The 14,907-nt window shown below is 45.7% G+C and overlaps 1 protein-coding gene across 1 annotated transcript in view; it reads left to right on the top strand.

Moving 5' to 3' along the window:
* Positions 1 to 14,907, top strand: part of SYN1 (synapsin I) — a 53,279-nt gene continuing 38,372 nt past the window's right edge. The window contains exon 1 of the mRNA XM_052663772.1: positions 1 to 377. Coding sequence (XP_052519732.1) covers positions 1 to 377 — 377 coding nt within the window. The remainder of the gene's footprint in view (positions 378 to 14,907) is intronic.

Raw genomic sequence — 14,907 nt, 5'->3', positions numbered from 1 at the left:
ATGAACTACCTACGGCGCCGCCTGTCGGACAGCAACTTCATGGCCAATCTGCCAAATGGGTACATGACAGACCTGCAGCGCCCGCAGCCGCCCCCACCGCCGCCCGCTGCCCCTAGTCCCGGGGCCACTACCGGTCCTGCGACCGCCACTGGCGAGAGGGCCTCTTCGGCCGCCCCCGTGGCCTCTCCAGCTGCCCCTAGCCCCGGGTCCTCGGGGGGCGGTGGCTTCTTCTCGTCGCTGTCCAATGCGGTCAAGCAGACCACAGCGGCCGCGGCCGCCACCTTCAGCGAGCAGGTGGGCGGCGGCTCTGGGGGCGCAGGCCGTGGGGGCGCCGCCGCCAGGGTGCTGCTGGTAATCGACGAGCCCCACACCGACTGGTAAGCCACTGCTGGGGACGTGCCCCCGCGGTTCTGGGTCCCCAGATCATCCCATGATGAGCAATTATTGAGCGCCGCTTGTTTGCCCTCTGTCTGCCCCCCTTGCCCAAACCCTCTTCCTTTAAATTGTTATACGAAGCGCTTCCTGTGTTCCCCGCCCTTGCTTCCCCGCTGCCCTCACCCAGGCCTTCTTGATCCATACAGGGAGCAGTTATCGGGCGCCTGCTGTGTGCCTCCATTCCACAAACCTGACTTCAGTATATCCTGTGAGCATTCAAGAGTCTGATGTGCCCTGCACCCCGCAACCCGTGCCCCAAAGGTCTTGTCCTCTAATGGATCTTGTGAGCATTTATCAAGTACCGGCAGTGTGCCTCAGTGGGGAGCCCTTCCTCAAGGCGTTTGGCTTACATGAATTCTGTGAACATTTGTTGGGAGCTTGATAGGTGTTTTGTCCTCCTCAGTCCTTGCCCTAAGGCCTTCTCTGATCTCGTGAGCATGTATCCAGAGTGCACTATGTGCCCTACCCCAGCCCTCACCTCAAAAACCTTTTAAACTATTCACTGAACATTGAGTGCCTGCTGTGTATCCCACCCCAGCTTCTTGCCAAAAGCGTTGCCTTTAATGGATCCTATGAGTTTTTATTGAATTCCTTCTGTGTGCCCCAATTCAGTCCCCCTAAGGGCTTAATTCTCCAAAGGATCTAAGAAGCATTTATTAAGGGCCTGGTGTATGCCCCATCCCCAAGCCCTTTCCTCAAACATATTTTCCTTAAATGAGTTCTATGAGCATTTTTAAACCTACTGTGTGAGGCTTATCTTCACATTCTGCTCTAAATCCTTTTCCTACAGCAGAAGGATCTAGAAGGCATTCATTTGAGTGCCTCCCCTACAGCCTATTCTCAACTACTTCTTCAACGATCTTTCCTTTGGTGGACCCACCAAGCCTTTACTAACTGCCTGATCTGAAGGTGTGAGCCTTCTCTAAAGACTCTTTCCTTCAGTGTATTCAGCAAGCATTTATTGACTGCCCACTGTTTACGTCACCCCAGACCCTTTCCCTAATGCCTTTTCCTCCAGTGGCTTCAGTCTGTATATATTGAGCACCATCTGCCTGACTCAACCTCAGACCTTCTCCATAAAGACCTTTGCCTCCAATTAATACAGTGATCATATATCTGCACTTACTGTGTAGAACATTTCAATCTGTCTTTCCAAATACCTCTTTAAAAAATCACTCCTGGAGCATTTGTGGAGTACCCACTGTGTGCCGATTCTGTGCCTTCTCCATAAAAGCCTTTCTTCCCAAAGATGGAGAATCAAGCTCACATAAATCAAGTTACTGTATCCCCATTTCTCTTCCCCCAAAGACTTTTCCTCCAATGGATCTGGTGATGATATGCTCTTCCATAGCCTCCCCCCCCCCCCCCACCGCCACCAATCTTCCCCAAAGACCTTTTCTTTTAATGGATGCAGTGAGCATTTGGTCACTGTCTGCCAGGTGCTTGATTCTAGATCACCTTCCCCCAAAGGCATTTTCCTCCAGCAGCTCCTGTGAGCATTTGTGTAGTGCTTCCTGTGTGCTCTATATTCACACCTCCTCCCCAAAGTGCTTTTCTTCCAGTGGGTGCATGAGCACATTTGCAGTACCTGTTGTGTGTAGGAAGTAGATTCCCCTTCTTTACTCTTAGGATAACCTGTGCCAGTCATACAACATTTCCACAGAGTCCTTTCCTTCGATAAATCTAGAACTAAATTTAGAAGAGTTACCCTTTTCTCACTCTCTTCAGTCTCCCTAGGATTTCCTCTCCCAATCTTAAGACCCCGAAGGGCTTTTTTTCTATTTAAGCCAATAAACACTTAACTGAGGACTTACTACATAAGAGACATTCTCAACTTCCCCTTTCCAAGCTTGGCAGTTCCTGTCCTTGTCTCAAGAGCTCTCTCTCCAGGGGTCCCCTTCAGCCTAAATATATGGAGTACCAGCTCTTTACTGGTTAATTACCTCTCCTCTGCCAGGAGCCCTTACCCAGCAGGCTTTCTCTCTATTCAGAGCCATTTGTTCATTCTACAGATAGTTGTTGCATACTTTTCATGTGTTAAACTATGGGAGGCATTTATTATGCACTGCAATACGTTAGGAAGAAGCCTCCCTCAGTTTCTTTTCCTTCTAATCCCAACCACTAGTTGGATTCTTCATACCTTCTCCTCTACTCAGCCCCAACAATCTTTTAATGAGCACTTATTCTATACTCTGAGAACCCATAGTCAGTGCCTCTTCTCCCCCTCCTATAGCCCTAATTCCTCCTTCAACAATCTACATCCTGCCTTTCACATGACACAATCTCAAAAACTCACGATGTGTACCTACTGCATTCTGGCTAGGAACCCTCTCCCATATAGTAGCCATCTTCCCCACTGCCCTTTCCCCCCAATTAATCCAAAAAGGATTTATCCCTCTCTTACTGTGTTCTGCTCAAACAACAACATTCCTATCCCTGCAGCAGACTCCTCCACTCTTTTCTCCTTCAATCCATAAAGCATTTATTGAACACGTGTTTTAATTCCTTCACCAACACCCACTCGCACAGATGCCATCTTCCTGGCTAAATTTACTCTATTGAAGTCAACAAACCTTATTGAAGCCCTTGCTGTACATTGGGGGCTTCCCAGGTGGCGCTAGTGGTAAAGAATCTGCTTGCCAATGCAGGAGATGCAATAGATGCGGTTCTGATCCCTGGTTTGGAAAGATCCACTGGAATATTTTAGTAACCACCCTCCTTTCGACTTACCTTCTTCACTCCAACCCTCCAGGCAGGTTGCTGCTGCCTTTTCCTTCATTCCATTAAACATATATTAATTATCTACAGACCACTGACAAGACCCTTCCCCTTTCCATAATCACAACTCCTGTATTTTCTACTTTTTCTTCTAATTTGTCTAGCAAGCACTTACTGAGCACCTGCTGAATTCTGTGAAATATTCTTCCCTTCCACTTCTGTATCCCGAAAACCTTCCTTTATCCCAGCAGTTGCTTCAGTCTTTTCTTCCAGTCAACCTAGCAACTAATTATTTAGTGCCTGGTATAGATGGGGTGGGATGGGTAAAGGGAGAGAGCCTGTGTACACCAGGTTTAGTGCGAGGAACAGAGACTCTGCATCACCAGCTTGCAGACATTCAGAACCACACAAGCTTAGGGATTTCAGCCTGGAATAAAAGGAATCATACAAATTCTGTAATGGGGTTGTACACCTAAGTACAGTTTGGTGCCTTCCCCACCAAACCTCACCCCTCTCCTTCCTTCCTGGGTCTTGAGTCCTGTGTGCTTTAAAGCTGAAAACTCAGAATTGAGACTCATCACCTCTTTTTACAGATCATTTAATCCAGTGTTTTTCCAGCTGTAGGTCACCTCTTGGCTTGTGACCAGTGTTTCATTTTTTTCATGAAATGAAAATAAAACTATGATAAATGATAATATTGATACATGAAAATAAAAAATGAGAGTACATTGTACATAGTAAGTGGAATTATTATTTAGTGAAACTTACTCCAATAAGAAATATAATCATTAATGTGTACCATACATATTATATGTATTATTACATATTATATGTAATATGTATCACATATGTATTAATGTAATATGTATTAATACATATTATATGTATCTGTAATATATTTGTTATACAATGGGTTTATAATACCACATACATATATATGTGTATGTTTCTTTTCATGAAATGAATGTTTCTTTTCATGAAATGAAATAGAATAGGAAATATGACCCCACTGTACATATTAAAGGTAATTATTTACTGAAACTTTCATTCCACTATGTGCATATTTATATACATTCTAGATACTGCAACACATAATATATAACATGCAATATGTTATATAAGACATCCTATATTAAATTTTCTGTATATGTGTCTTATATAATATATGTTATATATATAGAACATTCTTACTGTGGCTTCTTTTCTTAGACTTCCCTGGATGCAGACCCTGAGACTCTGAGATTTGTGTGCAGATTGATCGGGGAGAGCTCTTGGGAACAACGCGTGTTGCAGAGGAGGAGTGGGGGAAGCAGGACTTGGCAGATGGAAAGGTTGAGCAGCTGTGATGCTGTGCAACAATTGCTCCAGCCAATCATCTGGGGAGCTCTGGAGATGGGATGACCCTTCAGAGTTGTCCCAATTGAGATGGGATGGCCAGGCTTTTGTAGTCCTGCATTAGTCAGTCAGTGACTACAGGTTGCCCTCTGGGAGGAGGCATAATCTTGCAGAAGGTGAGTCCCTGCTGTAGGGGGCAGTTCCCAATGATGGACAGCACTGTGAGCCTTCAGCAGCAGATATTCCCGGAAGCTGGAGGACAGTTATGACAAGAAGGAGGGGCTTGAAGATCTGAGTAGAGCACATAGGCAACCCCCAGGACTTCTCAGATTCACTTGCTTTTCAGAAGTAAGTTCATTCCATCTGGGAACAGCGTTTCTAGGATTCTAATTGGTCTTGTTTTCTGGGGTGCACTTGAAAGAGCACAGTTAGTGGGACAAACTACAGCCTCCACTGTAGTTTGATAAATGTGGCATAAATAAATGATACATTGTTTCCTTCCTGTACTACACAATCTAGATTCCCCTTACCCTCAGCTAGCACCTCTCTTGGTCACAGTGGCTTACCTGGTGAGTGATCCATTCCCTCATCCTTGAGGGATCCCTGAGCTCCTGGTCCCCATCTGCTCAGGCTATGACTGCTGTACTTGTCCATTTGCCTTCAGTGTTGAACAAGAATACCAACAAAATGTCAAAGCAGACAGCCTGAGGGTCAGAGATATTCCTCCCTGCCCCCATTGTTTAATGGCAGCCCTATCAACTCCTGGACTTCGCTGGTGGCTCAGTGGTAAAGAATCCACCTGCTAATGAAGGAGACTTGGGTTTGATCCCTGGGTCGGGAAGATCCCCTTGAGAAGGAAATGGCAACCCACACCAATACTCTTGCCTGGGAAATCCCATGGACAGAGGAACCTGGTGGGCTACAGTCTATGGGGTCACAAAGAGTCAGGCACGGCTTAGCAACTAAACAACAGCAACTATCTCCTTCTGATGATCAGGGTCTATGGACCTGCTGAGACAGACTCATCTTCTTATCCATTGGCTTGTGAAACCTGAAGTGTCCAGGTAACAGTCAAAGCTTAGAATGTAATGCTGTGTCCCCTGGTAGCAGTGTTCCCCCTTGGAGAATCAGGACCTTTAACCTTGCAGAGCCCTAAGGAAAAAGGAAACACACATTCCAAAAGTGGATCCAGGGATTGATGGTAAGCTAGGCCACTCCTACTTTCACCTCTGAGTTCCCAAACCAGAGTATTCTACCTGTAAGGAACATAGCCCAAACAATGTTCATTGATTTAGGGTGTATACTGTGTTTTGGAGGATGGTACCCCACATCTTGCACAGTGTCACCTCCAAGCTGAAATCTTAGCTGTGGATATACCAATTTGTTCCATCACTCTGTCTGACTAGCAGCTTCTGCATGGTGTGGTATAGAATGTCAGCAGTATAAAATGTCAGTTGATTACACCTCCTTTACTGTCAAGTGTGTCCTTCAGTTTGTTTCACTGTTGTGTGGAATGCCATACTGGTGGATCAAATATTATGTAAGCCCTTGGACAGTGATGCTGGCTAAGGTCTGGTAGTCAGGAAAAGCAAACTCATATATAGAATATTCCAGTCAAAATGAATCATTACTCTTTCCAGAGTAGAAGGCCCAGTGTAGTCAGCTCACCACAGAGTGGCTGGTTTCCTTCCTAAGGGATGGTGCTGTGTTGGGGACCCAATATTGGTCTCTGATGCTGGCAGGTTGGACATTCAGCAATGATGCCATAGGCCCCACACTCAGCCTCCATCTCTGTTACCCTTGCCACTTCATATGTGTGCCCATCTGCCAGTGCTGGGGCAGCTGATTCTAGAAACTGGCTGACAGCATTTGGCTGAGTCATTCTACCTACCTGGTTGCTTAGTGCCACTTTCAGGGTGGATGCTATCTGGTGGGTGTTAACACACAATACAAAGATCTTCACTCCATTTCATCTCCAATCCCATTTGTCCAGCCATATTTTGGTGTCCCAGACCTCCTTTTCCTGATCTTCCAATATTGTTCCTTCAGGGCCTCTGCCTAATCAGCCAAGCCATTTACCACTGCCCATCAGTGAATATGTATTTGAATCTTGGGTTGCTTCTCTTTCCCAACAGAATAGATGACCAGGTGCACAGACCAAAGCTCTGCCCCTTGAGAGTTTTGCCAGTTTTTCAAGGCCACTCTGAAAGGGGCTATAGGATCACCCCTGTTCATTTTTGTCCATTCCACCCACATAGCAAGCCAACCCATTTGTGAACCAAGCTTAAGATTTTTCTCCCTTCATCTGCTGGTTCTAAGGAGTTCTCTTAGTGAGCTGAGGGAGGCACTAACACAACAGTGTGGATGACACAGGCATCCGGGTTACTTGCTCAGACAGCATGCTTGGTCCTATCTGGGATCGATCCTGGCTGCTGGGCCTGACTTCATTACTTGGTGGGCCTGGTGCGACCCAGCTCATAACAGGCACCAGGATACGTGGTTCCTTGGTACCCTGTGGTCAAGCATTCTGTCTCACCCAGGGTCCAGTACTGTACCAGGATTTGTTTCTCAAAAGCTGTGTAATTCTCTGCTGCAGATGGCATGGCCTTGCTCCAGAACCCCAGGGGCCTCCCAGTCAGGCATCCCATAAGCTCCACACTGCATTTTCCCCCACAATGCAGTATCGTAGGATCTGCTGGATCATATACCCTGAGTGGCAGGACTGCTTGCACCACAGCCTGGACCTGTTCAGGGCTAGCAGCCTTAGATGTCACCTGAAATATGGATCAGAGCAGTATTTCCAGGTGTGGAATATGCTGCCTCCAGAACCTGAGGAATCTTCCCATCTGTCGTGTTTTTATTCATCATAGTGGGAGGTGTGTGATGCGATGCTTTGCCCTATGATTTGGAGGGGCTGTTCTGGCATACCTTGTACCCCCAAATCCCTAAAAACTGTAGTAATATGGCAGGGCCTTGAGTGTTTGTAGGGTTTACCTCCCACCCTCCGGAGTGCATGTGTCTTATCAATGCAGTGTGCTAACCAACTCTTGCTCATCTTGCCTATCAATACGGTGTAATTGTTATAGTAGTCCAATGTGATAGTCCCTGGGATGTCCAGATAGTCCATTCCTCCTTCGACTATATGATAACATAGGGTGAGAAAGATAACTTAGCCCTATGGCAAGACCATCAATGTATATTGTGGTCAGTCCCAGATAAATGTGAAACGTCTCTGATCTTCTGATCAAAATAGAAAAGGTATTCACTATATCAGTGGCCACCTGCCATACCTGAGATCTTTTCATTTGCTCCAGCAATGTCAGCATGACTAGTACTGCAGCTTCAATCAGTGCTACCATTTGGTTGAGCTTGCAGTAGTCTACATTCTCAAGGATCTATCCAGCCTCCTCAGGGCCCAAATTGGTTAACTCAGCAGAGATATGATGGGACTGAGCTTCCCGGGTGACTCAGCTGGTAGAGAATCTGCCTGCAATGCAGGATACCCCTGTTCGATTTCTGGGTCCGGAAGTTCCCTTGGAGAAGGGATAGGCTACCCACTCCAGTATTCTTGGGCTTCCCTGGTGGCTCTGATAGTAAAGAATCCACCTGCAATGCAGGAGACCTGGGTTTGATCCCTGGGTTGGGAATATCCCCTAGAGGAGGGCACGGCAACCCACTCCAGTATTCTTGCCTGGAGAATCCCCATGGACAGAGGAGAGTGGCGGGCTACAGTCCATGGGGTCACAAAGAATCAGACACGACTGAGCAACTAAGCACATATACATGGTGGGACTAACACCCCTGCATCCTTTGGATCTTTCAGAGGGACACTAATTTCTACCATCACCCTTAGGATAGATACAGTATTGTCTTTGATTTATAGCTTTGCTCAGGGAAGGCAGGAATAGTTTCCAAGGCATCCATTTGAACTTCCCAGCTACCATAGCTCTTCCCCCACAGGCCAAGGAACTCATGTAGGGGTTCTGAAAACTACAGATATGTCCATTCCAATTAGGTGTTTGTGGGCTGGTGAAGTGATCACTAGGTGGACCTGTGGACCCAGTGGACCCACTGTGAGCAGGACCTGGGCTGGGACTTCACTTATGACCTTACCTCCACTGCGCTTCTCAACATGTCTGCTGCTACTCTCACCAGCGTATTCCTCATTTGTAATTTGGGTATACGCTCTGGGCCCTCCCATAGAATATAGTCAGCTAGTTGGTTTTCCAGACTGGAGTAGTGTATCTTCTCTAACACATCAGCTTCTCTGAGCCCTTTGATCCTTTCCTCCACAATCTGCCATTGAAGTCTGGTATTTCTACTTCACTTGATGTGGGCCACTGTTCTTGCCAGGCTTCCACAAGTCATCCAAAAATTGTATCAGCAACATTTCCTAGAGTCCTTACCATGGTTTTAAGTTCTGTGTCTTGGGACAGTGCTCCAAGTTCATGCTTCATTCCCTTGATCCATTGTCCTCAGCATCCAGTCTCAGGCTTGCTTTCCCAGTTCCTGCCGATACATGTTAGCCAGATTCTTTAGCTTCCACATATCATTCCTTTGCTTTCTTTGCAAGCTGAGAACCTCTCCAGTCAGGTTGTGCTAGGATTTGACCCTGGTTATTGATCTGGTTGCCATGAGGGGAAGGGAAGTTGATTCTGTATGGAAGAATTGTTTTATAAGGCACATGCTTCACTCAAGGCCTGTGCATCATCTTCAGGCAAAGGGAAGGTCTATATTCTAACAAAGACAAGTGGGCTACTTCTGCAGACCCAGTGGGTTCAGGTGAATCTGTAAGGTCAGGGTGTTAAATGCATCTTCCCAGATAGCCCCATCCCAATCTCAGGGCTCCACTCATATCCTATTAGGGCCCTGAGCATGGAACAGGGGATTTACTGGGCCTGAGAATTCAACCTTCTCTGAAGTTCTGCTACCCTTACAGTTAAGTCTTAAGTCTGATCTTCTCCGTCTGCCCTCTGGTCACAGAAGATTGAGGTTTCCTTAAATACACCCAAATTTGCTGCCATATTGAGTGCAGCACTTTCACAGCATCATCTTTTAGGATTTGAAATAGCTCAACTGGAATTTCATCACCTCCACTAGCTTTGTTTGTAGTGATGCTTCCGAAGATCCGCTTGACTTCACATTCCAGGATGTCTGGCTCTAGGTGAGTGATCACACCATCGTGATTATCTGGATCGTGAAGCTCTTTTTTATACAGTTCTTCTGTGTATTCTTGCCACCTCGTCTTAATATCTTCTGCTTCTGTTAGGTCCATACCATTTCTGCCCTTTATTGAGCCCATCTTTGCATGAAATATTCCTTTGTTATCTCTAATTTTCTTGAAGACATCTCTAGTCTTTCCCATTCTATTGTTTTCCCCTATTTCTTTGCACTGATCACTAAGCAAGGTTTTCTTATCTCTCCTTGCTCTTCTTTGGAACTGTGCATTCAGATGCTTATATCTTTCCTATTCTCCTTTGCTTTTCGTTTCTCTTCTTTTCACAGCTATTTGTAAGACCTCCTTAGACAGCCATTTTGCTTTTATGCATTTCTTTTTCTTAGGGATGGTCTGATCCCTGTCTCCTGTACAATGTCATGAACTTCCATCCATAATTCATCAGGCATTCTGTCTATGAGATCTAGTCCCTTAAATCTATTTCTCACTTTCACTGTATAATCGTTAAGGATTTGATTTAGTTCATACCTGAATGGTCTAGCGGTTTTCCCTACTTTATTCAATTTAAGTCTGAATTTGGCAATAAGGAGTTCATGATCTGAGCCACAGTCAGCTCCCGGTCTTGTTTTTGCTGACTGTATAGAGCTTCTCCATCTTTGGCTGCAAAGAATATAATCAATCTGATTTCGGTGTCGACCATCTGGTGATGTCCATGTGTAGAGTCTTCTCTTGTGTTGTTGTAAGAGGATATTTGTTATGACCAGTGTGTTCTCTTGGTAAAACTCTGTTAGCCTTTGCCTTGTTTCATTCTGTAATCCAAGGTCAAATTTGCCTGTCACTCCAGGTATTTTTTGACTTCCTAGTCCCATCCAGTCCCCTATAATGAAAAGGACATCTTTGCATTCCAGTCACATATAATGAAAAGGACATCTTTTTTTGGTTTTAGTTCTAGAAGGTCTTGTAGGTCTTCATAGAACCATTCAACTTCAGCTTCTTCAGCATTACTGGTCAGGGCATAGACTTGGATTACTGTGATATTGAATAGTTTGCCTTGGAAATAAACAGAGATCATACTGTCATTTTTGAGATTGTATCCAAGTACTGCATTTCAGACTCTTTTGTTTACTATGAGGGCTACTCCATTTCTTCTAAGGGATTCTTGCCCACAGTGTAGATATAATGATCATCTGAGTTAAATTCACCCATTTCAGTCCATTTTAGTTCGCTGATTCATAGAATGTCGACGTTCACTCTTGCCATCTCTTGTTTGACCACTTCCAATTTGCCTCAATTCATGGTTCCTATGCAATATTACTCTTTAGAGCATTGGACCTTGCTTCCACCACCAGTCCCATCCACAACTGGGTGTTGTTTTTACTTTGGCTCTGTCTCTTCATTCTTTCTGGAGTTATTTCTCCAGTGATCTCTAGTAGCGTATTGGGCACCTACCAACCTGGGGAATTCATCTTGCAGTGTCCTATCTCTTTGCCTTTTCATACTGTTCATGGGGGTCTCAAGGCAAGAATACTGAAGTGGTTTGCCATTCCCTTCTCCAATGGACCACATTTTATCAGAACTCTCCACCATGACCTGGAAGAGGTCAGTTTTCATTCCAATCCCAAAGAAAGGCAATGCCAAAGAATGCTCAAACTACCGCACAATTGCACTCATCACCCACACTAGTAAAAAGTAATGCTCAAAATTCTCCAAGCCAGGCTTCAGCAATACGTGAACCATGAACTTCCAGATGTTCAAGCTGGATTTAGAAAAGGCAGAGGAACCAGAGATCAAATTGCCAAAATCCACTGGATCATTGAAAAAGCAAGAGAGTTCCAGAAAAACATCTATTTCTGCTTTATTGACTATGCCAAAGCCTTTGACTGTGTGGATCACAATAAACTATGGAAAATTCTCAAAGAGATGGGAATACCAGACCACCTGACCTGCCTCTTGAGAAATCTGTATGCAGGTTAGGAAGCAACAGTTAGAACTGGACATGGAACAACAGACTGGTTCCAAATAGGAAAAGGAGTACGTCAAGGCTGTATATTGTCACCCTGCTTATTTAACTTATATGCAGAGTACATCATGAGAAATGCTGGGCTGGAAGAAGCACAAGCTGGAATCAAGATTGCCAGGAGAAATGCCGATAACCTCAGATATGCAGATGATACCATTCTTATGGCAGAAAGTGAAGAAGAACTAAACAGCCTCTTGATGAAAGTGAAAGAGGAGAGTGAAAAAGTTGGCTTAAAGCTCAACATTCAGAAAACAAAGATCATGGCATCCAGTCCCATCACTTCATGGGAAATAAATGGGGAAACAGTGGCAGGCTTTATTTTTTGGGCTCCAAAATCACTGCAGATAGTGACTGCAGCCATGAAATTAAAAGACACTAACTCCTTGGAAGAAAAGTTATGACCAACCTAGACATCATATTAAAAAACAGGAACACTACTTTGCCAACAAAGGTCCGTCTAGTCAAGGCTATGGTTTTTCCAATAGTCATGTATGGATGTGAGCGTTGGACTATAGAGAAAGCTGAGCACTGAAGAACTGATGCTTTTGAACTGTGGTGTTGGACAAGACTCTTGAGAGTCCCTTGGCCTGCAAGGATATCCAACCAGTCCATCCTAAGGGAAATAAGTCCTGAATATTCATTGGAAGGACTGATGTTGAAGCTGATACTCTGATCCTTTGGCCACCTGATGTGAAGAGCTGACTCATCTGAAAAGACCCTGATGCTGGGAAAGATTGAAGGCAGGAGGAGAAGGGGACAACAGAGGATGAGATGTTTGGATGGCATCATCGACTCAATGAGCATGAGTTTGAGTAAACTCTGGGAGTTGGTAACGGACAGGGAAGCCTGGTGTGCTGCAGTGCATGGGATCACAAAGAGTCGGACACGACTGAGCGACTGGACTGAACTAAATACACCCAAGGAGGTCTTTTGTCTTTTACATTTTGCTGTTTTTAAAAAATTATTTATTTGACTGTGTCAGGTTTCAGTTGCAGCACATGGGATCTTTAGTTGCAGCATGTAGGATCTAGTTCCCTGAGCACGGTTTGAACCTGGGCCCTCTGTCTTGGAAGCACAGACTCTTAGCCACTGGACCACAGGCACGTCCCTACATTTTGCTTTGAATTGTTGATTATTCACCCTAAGCATGTCATATATTTCTTCAGCTAATCAAATGGTGTTTAGTCCCCTGAGTCTGGTTATCATTTCCCTCATACCTGTCAAGTACCAGCAATATTTCACCAGCTGGTGCATTCCCTTCCACTAGTATCTCATTACAGTCCACCATCAGTTAAGTTACTGCTGCTTCAAAACCCAATGGGCCTGCACTGTAATTCTCCCACTCAGGAGAATCCACTCCATGCCACATCTTCTCCCTGAAGACATCTCCAGCATCATAGGGTTTGCTACATCTTATGGTGCAAGTGGCATCCTGCTTGTACCACAGCCCAGACATGCCACAGGGCACTTTGTGTTACTACAGCATGTCAGAGGCCATCTATGCTGCATGCATGCATGCTAAGTCACTTCAGTCATGTCCAGCTCTTTGCAACCCCATGGACTGTAGCCCACCAGACTCCTCTGTCCATGGGATTCTCCAGGCAAGAACACTGGAGTGGGTTGCCATGCCCTCCTCCAGGGGATCTTTCCAACCCAGGGATCGAACCCATGTCTCCTGAGGCTTCTGCATTGCAGGTGGATTCTTTACCACTGAGCCACCAGGAAAGCCCTCATCTATGCTCCACCAGCACAAATGATGGCTCCTTTTTGCCTGCGGGCTGCTGGGTGGCCCAGCTCCAGAAAGGCAGTAGAGTTTTCTTTGTAGTTTGACTTCTCTGACCCACTGTTTTAGGTTGGGATCTCTGAAACAGATTTTCCAGGCAGAGAATTGCATGCATAGGCTTATTTGGGAGTGCCTTTGGGATCAACAAGTGGTGCTAGTGGTCAAGAACCCACCTGCCAATGCAGGAAATGTAAGACGCTGGTTCAATCCCTGGATCAGGAAGATCCCCTGGAGGAGGGCATGGCAACCCCCTCCAGTATTCTTACCCGGGAAATCCCATGGACAGAGGAGCCTGGTAGGCTATAGTGCGTGGGCTCGCAAAGAGTCAGATACAACTAAAGCAACTTAGCATACATGCATTGGGATCAACATCTGTAAGGAAGGCAGAGTTGAGCAGTTGGAGAAGCGGGTCCACAGTGCAGTTGCCTCTGAGGCGTCTGCTGATCCTAGGGAGAGCTTCTAGGGAGATCCTAGGCTAGTCCTTCAGAGTCAGCCTATAATTGAGGCTAAGAGGCTGGCTTTCATACTCACTCACAGACCAGACATAATCCATGGGCTGTCCAAAATAGGTATAACCTTGGGCAGGAAAGTTCCCTGTGGTAGAAGATAATTCCCCAAAGGACACAGCTGCAATCTGTCAACAGCTGATAGTCAGGGTGCATTGGCCCTGAAGAGAAGACCCAAGAAGAGTACCATAGTATCCACTACATATATGGTCAAAAAAGTTTGAAAAAGAAAGTGATGATATAGTCTACACTCATCATCATTTTCTAAATGAAAAATGCACAGGTCTAAGAGACTCTCTTCCAACATCTGTGAGGGGACAGTGTCAGAGATGAGGTGGGAGGTAGGAGGGAAGAGTGAAAGAGAGAAGAAAATAGCTTGTGGTCTTTGGGGTATGTCAGTGAAATCACCAGAGTCCAGTTGTACAGCATGTATATCAGAGACCCTGATGGTATGCATGTAGGCAATCCCAGGAGTGGCTCCTCCCCTCAATCCCTGTCTATGAAAAACCTGATTGGTGATGAGCTTCTGTTTGTGGACAAGCCTGTCAGACAGGAATCCTGGGCCTGGTGGAGGAGTCTAGCTGGGGATGGGCCCAGGGACAGTGACTTAGCAATTCGTGATATGTCTACTGCCATTCCTACCCCTCTTCCCTCCTGTAGTTTCCCCTTATCCTCAGCGGCATTTCCCTCCACCCTTATCATGGTTGACTCTGGCTTCTATTGATCCCTCACCAGCTTGCAGCCCTTAGTCTGCTCTTCCTTTTCTGATGCAGCTGCCCACTCATGGCTGCTGTGTCCCTCTCGGTGCACAACAACACATGGTAAATGTGTTCCTCCTTGGGAAAGGACCCAAGCAAAGAGATGCTGCAGCTCACACAGACAGGCACCATATATATATATGGTGGATCAGCTGGTCAAGAACCTGCCTGCCAAT

The sequence above is a fragment of the Budorcas taxicolor genome, chromosome X (genome assembly GCF_023091745.1).
Source record: "Budorcas taxicolor isolate Tak-1 chromosome X, Takin1.1, whole genome shotgun sequence".
NCBI lineage: Eukaryota > Metazoa > Chordata > Mammalia > Artiodactyla > Bovidae > Budorcas > Budorcas taxicolor.
This window is presented reverse-complemented; position numbering and strand designations above follow the sequence as displayed.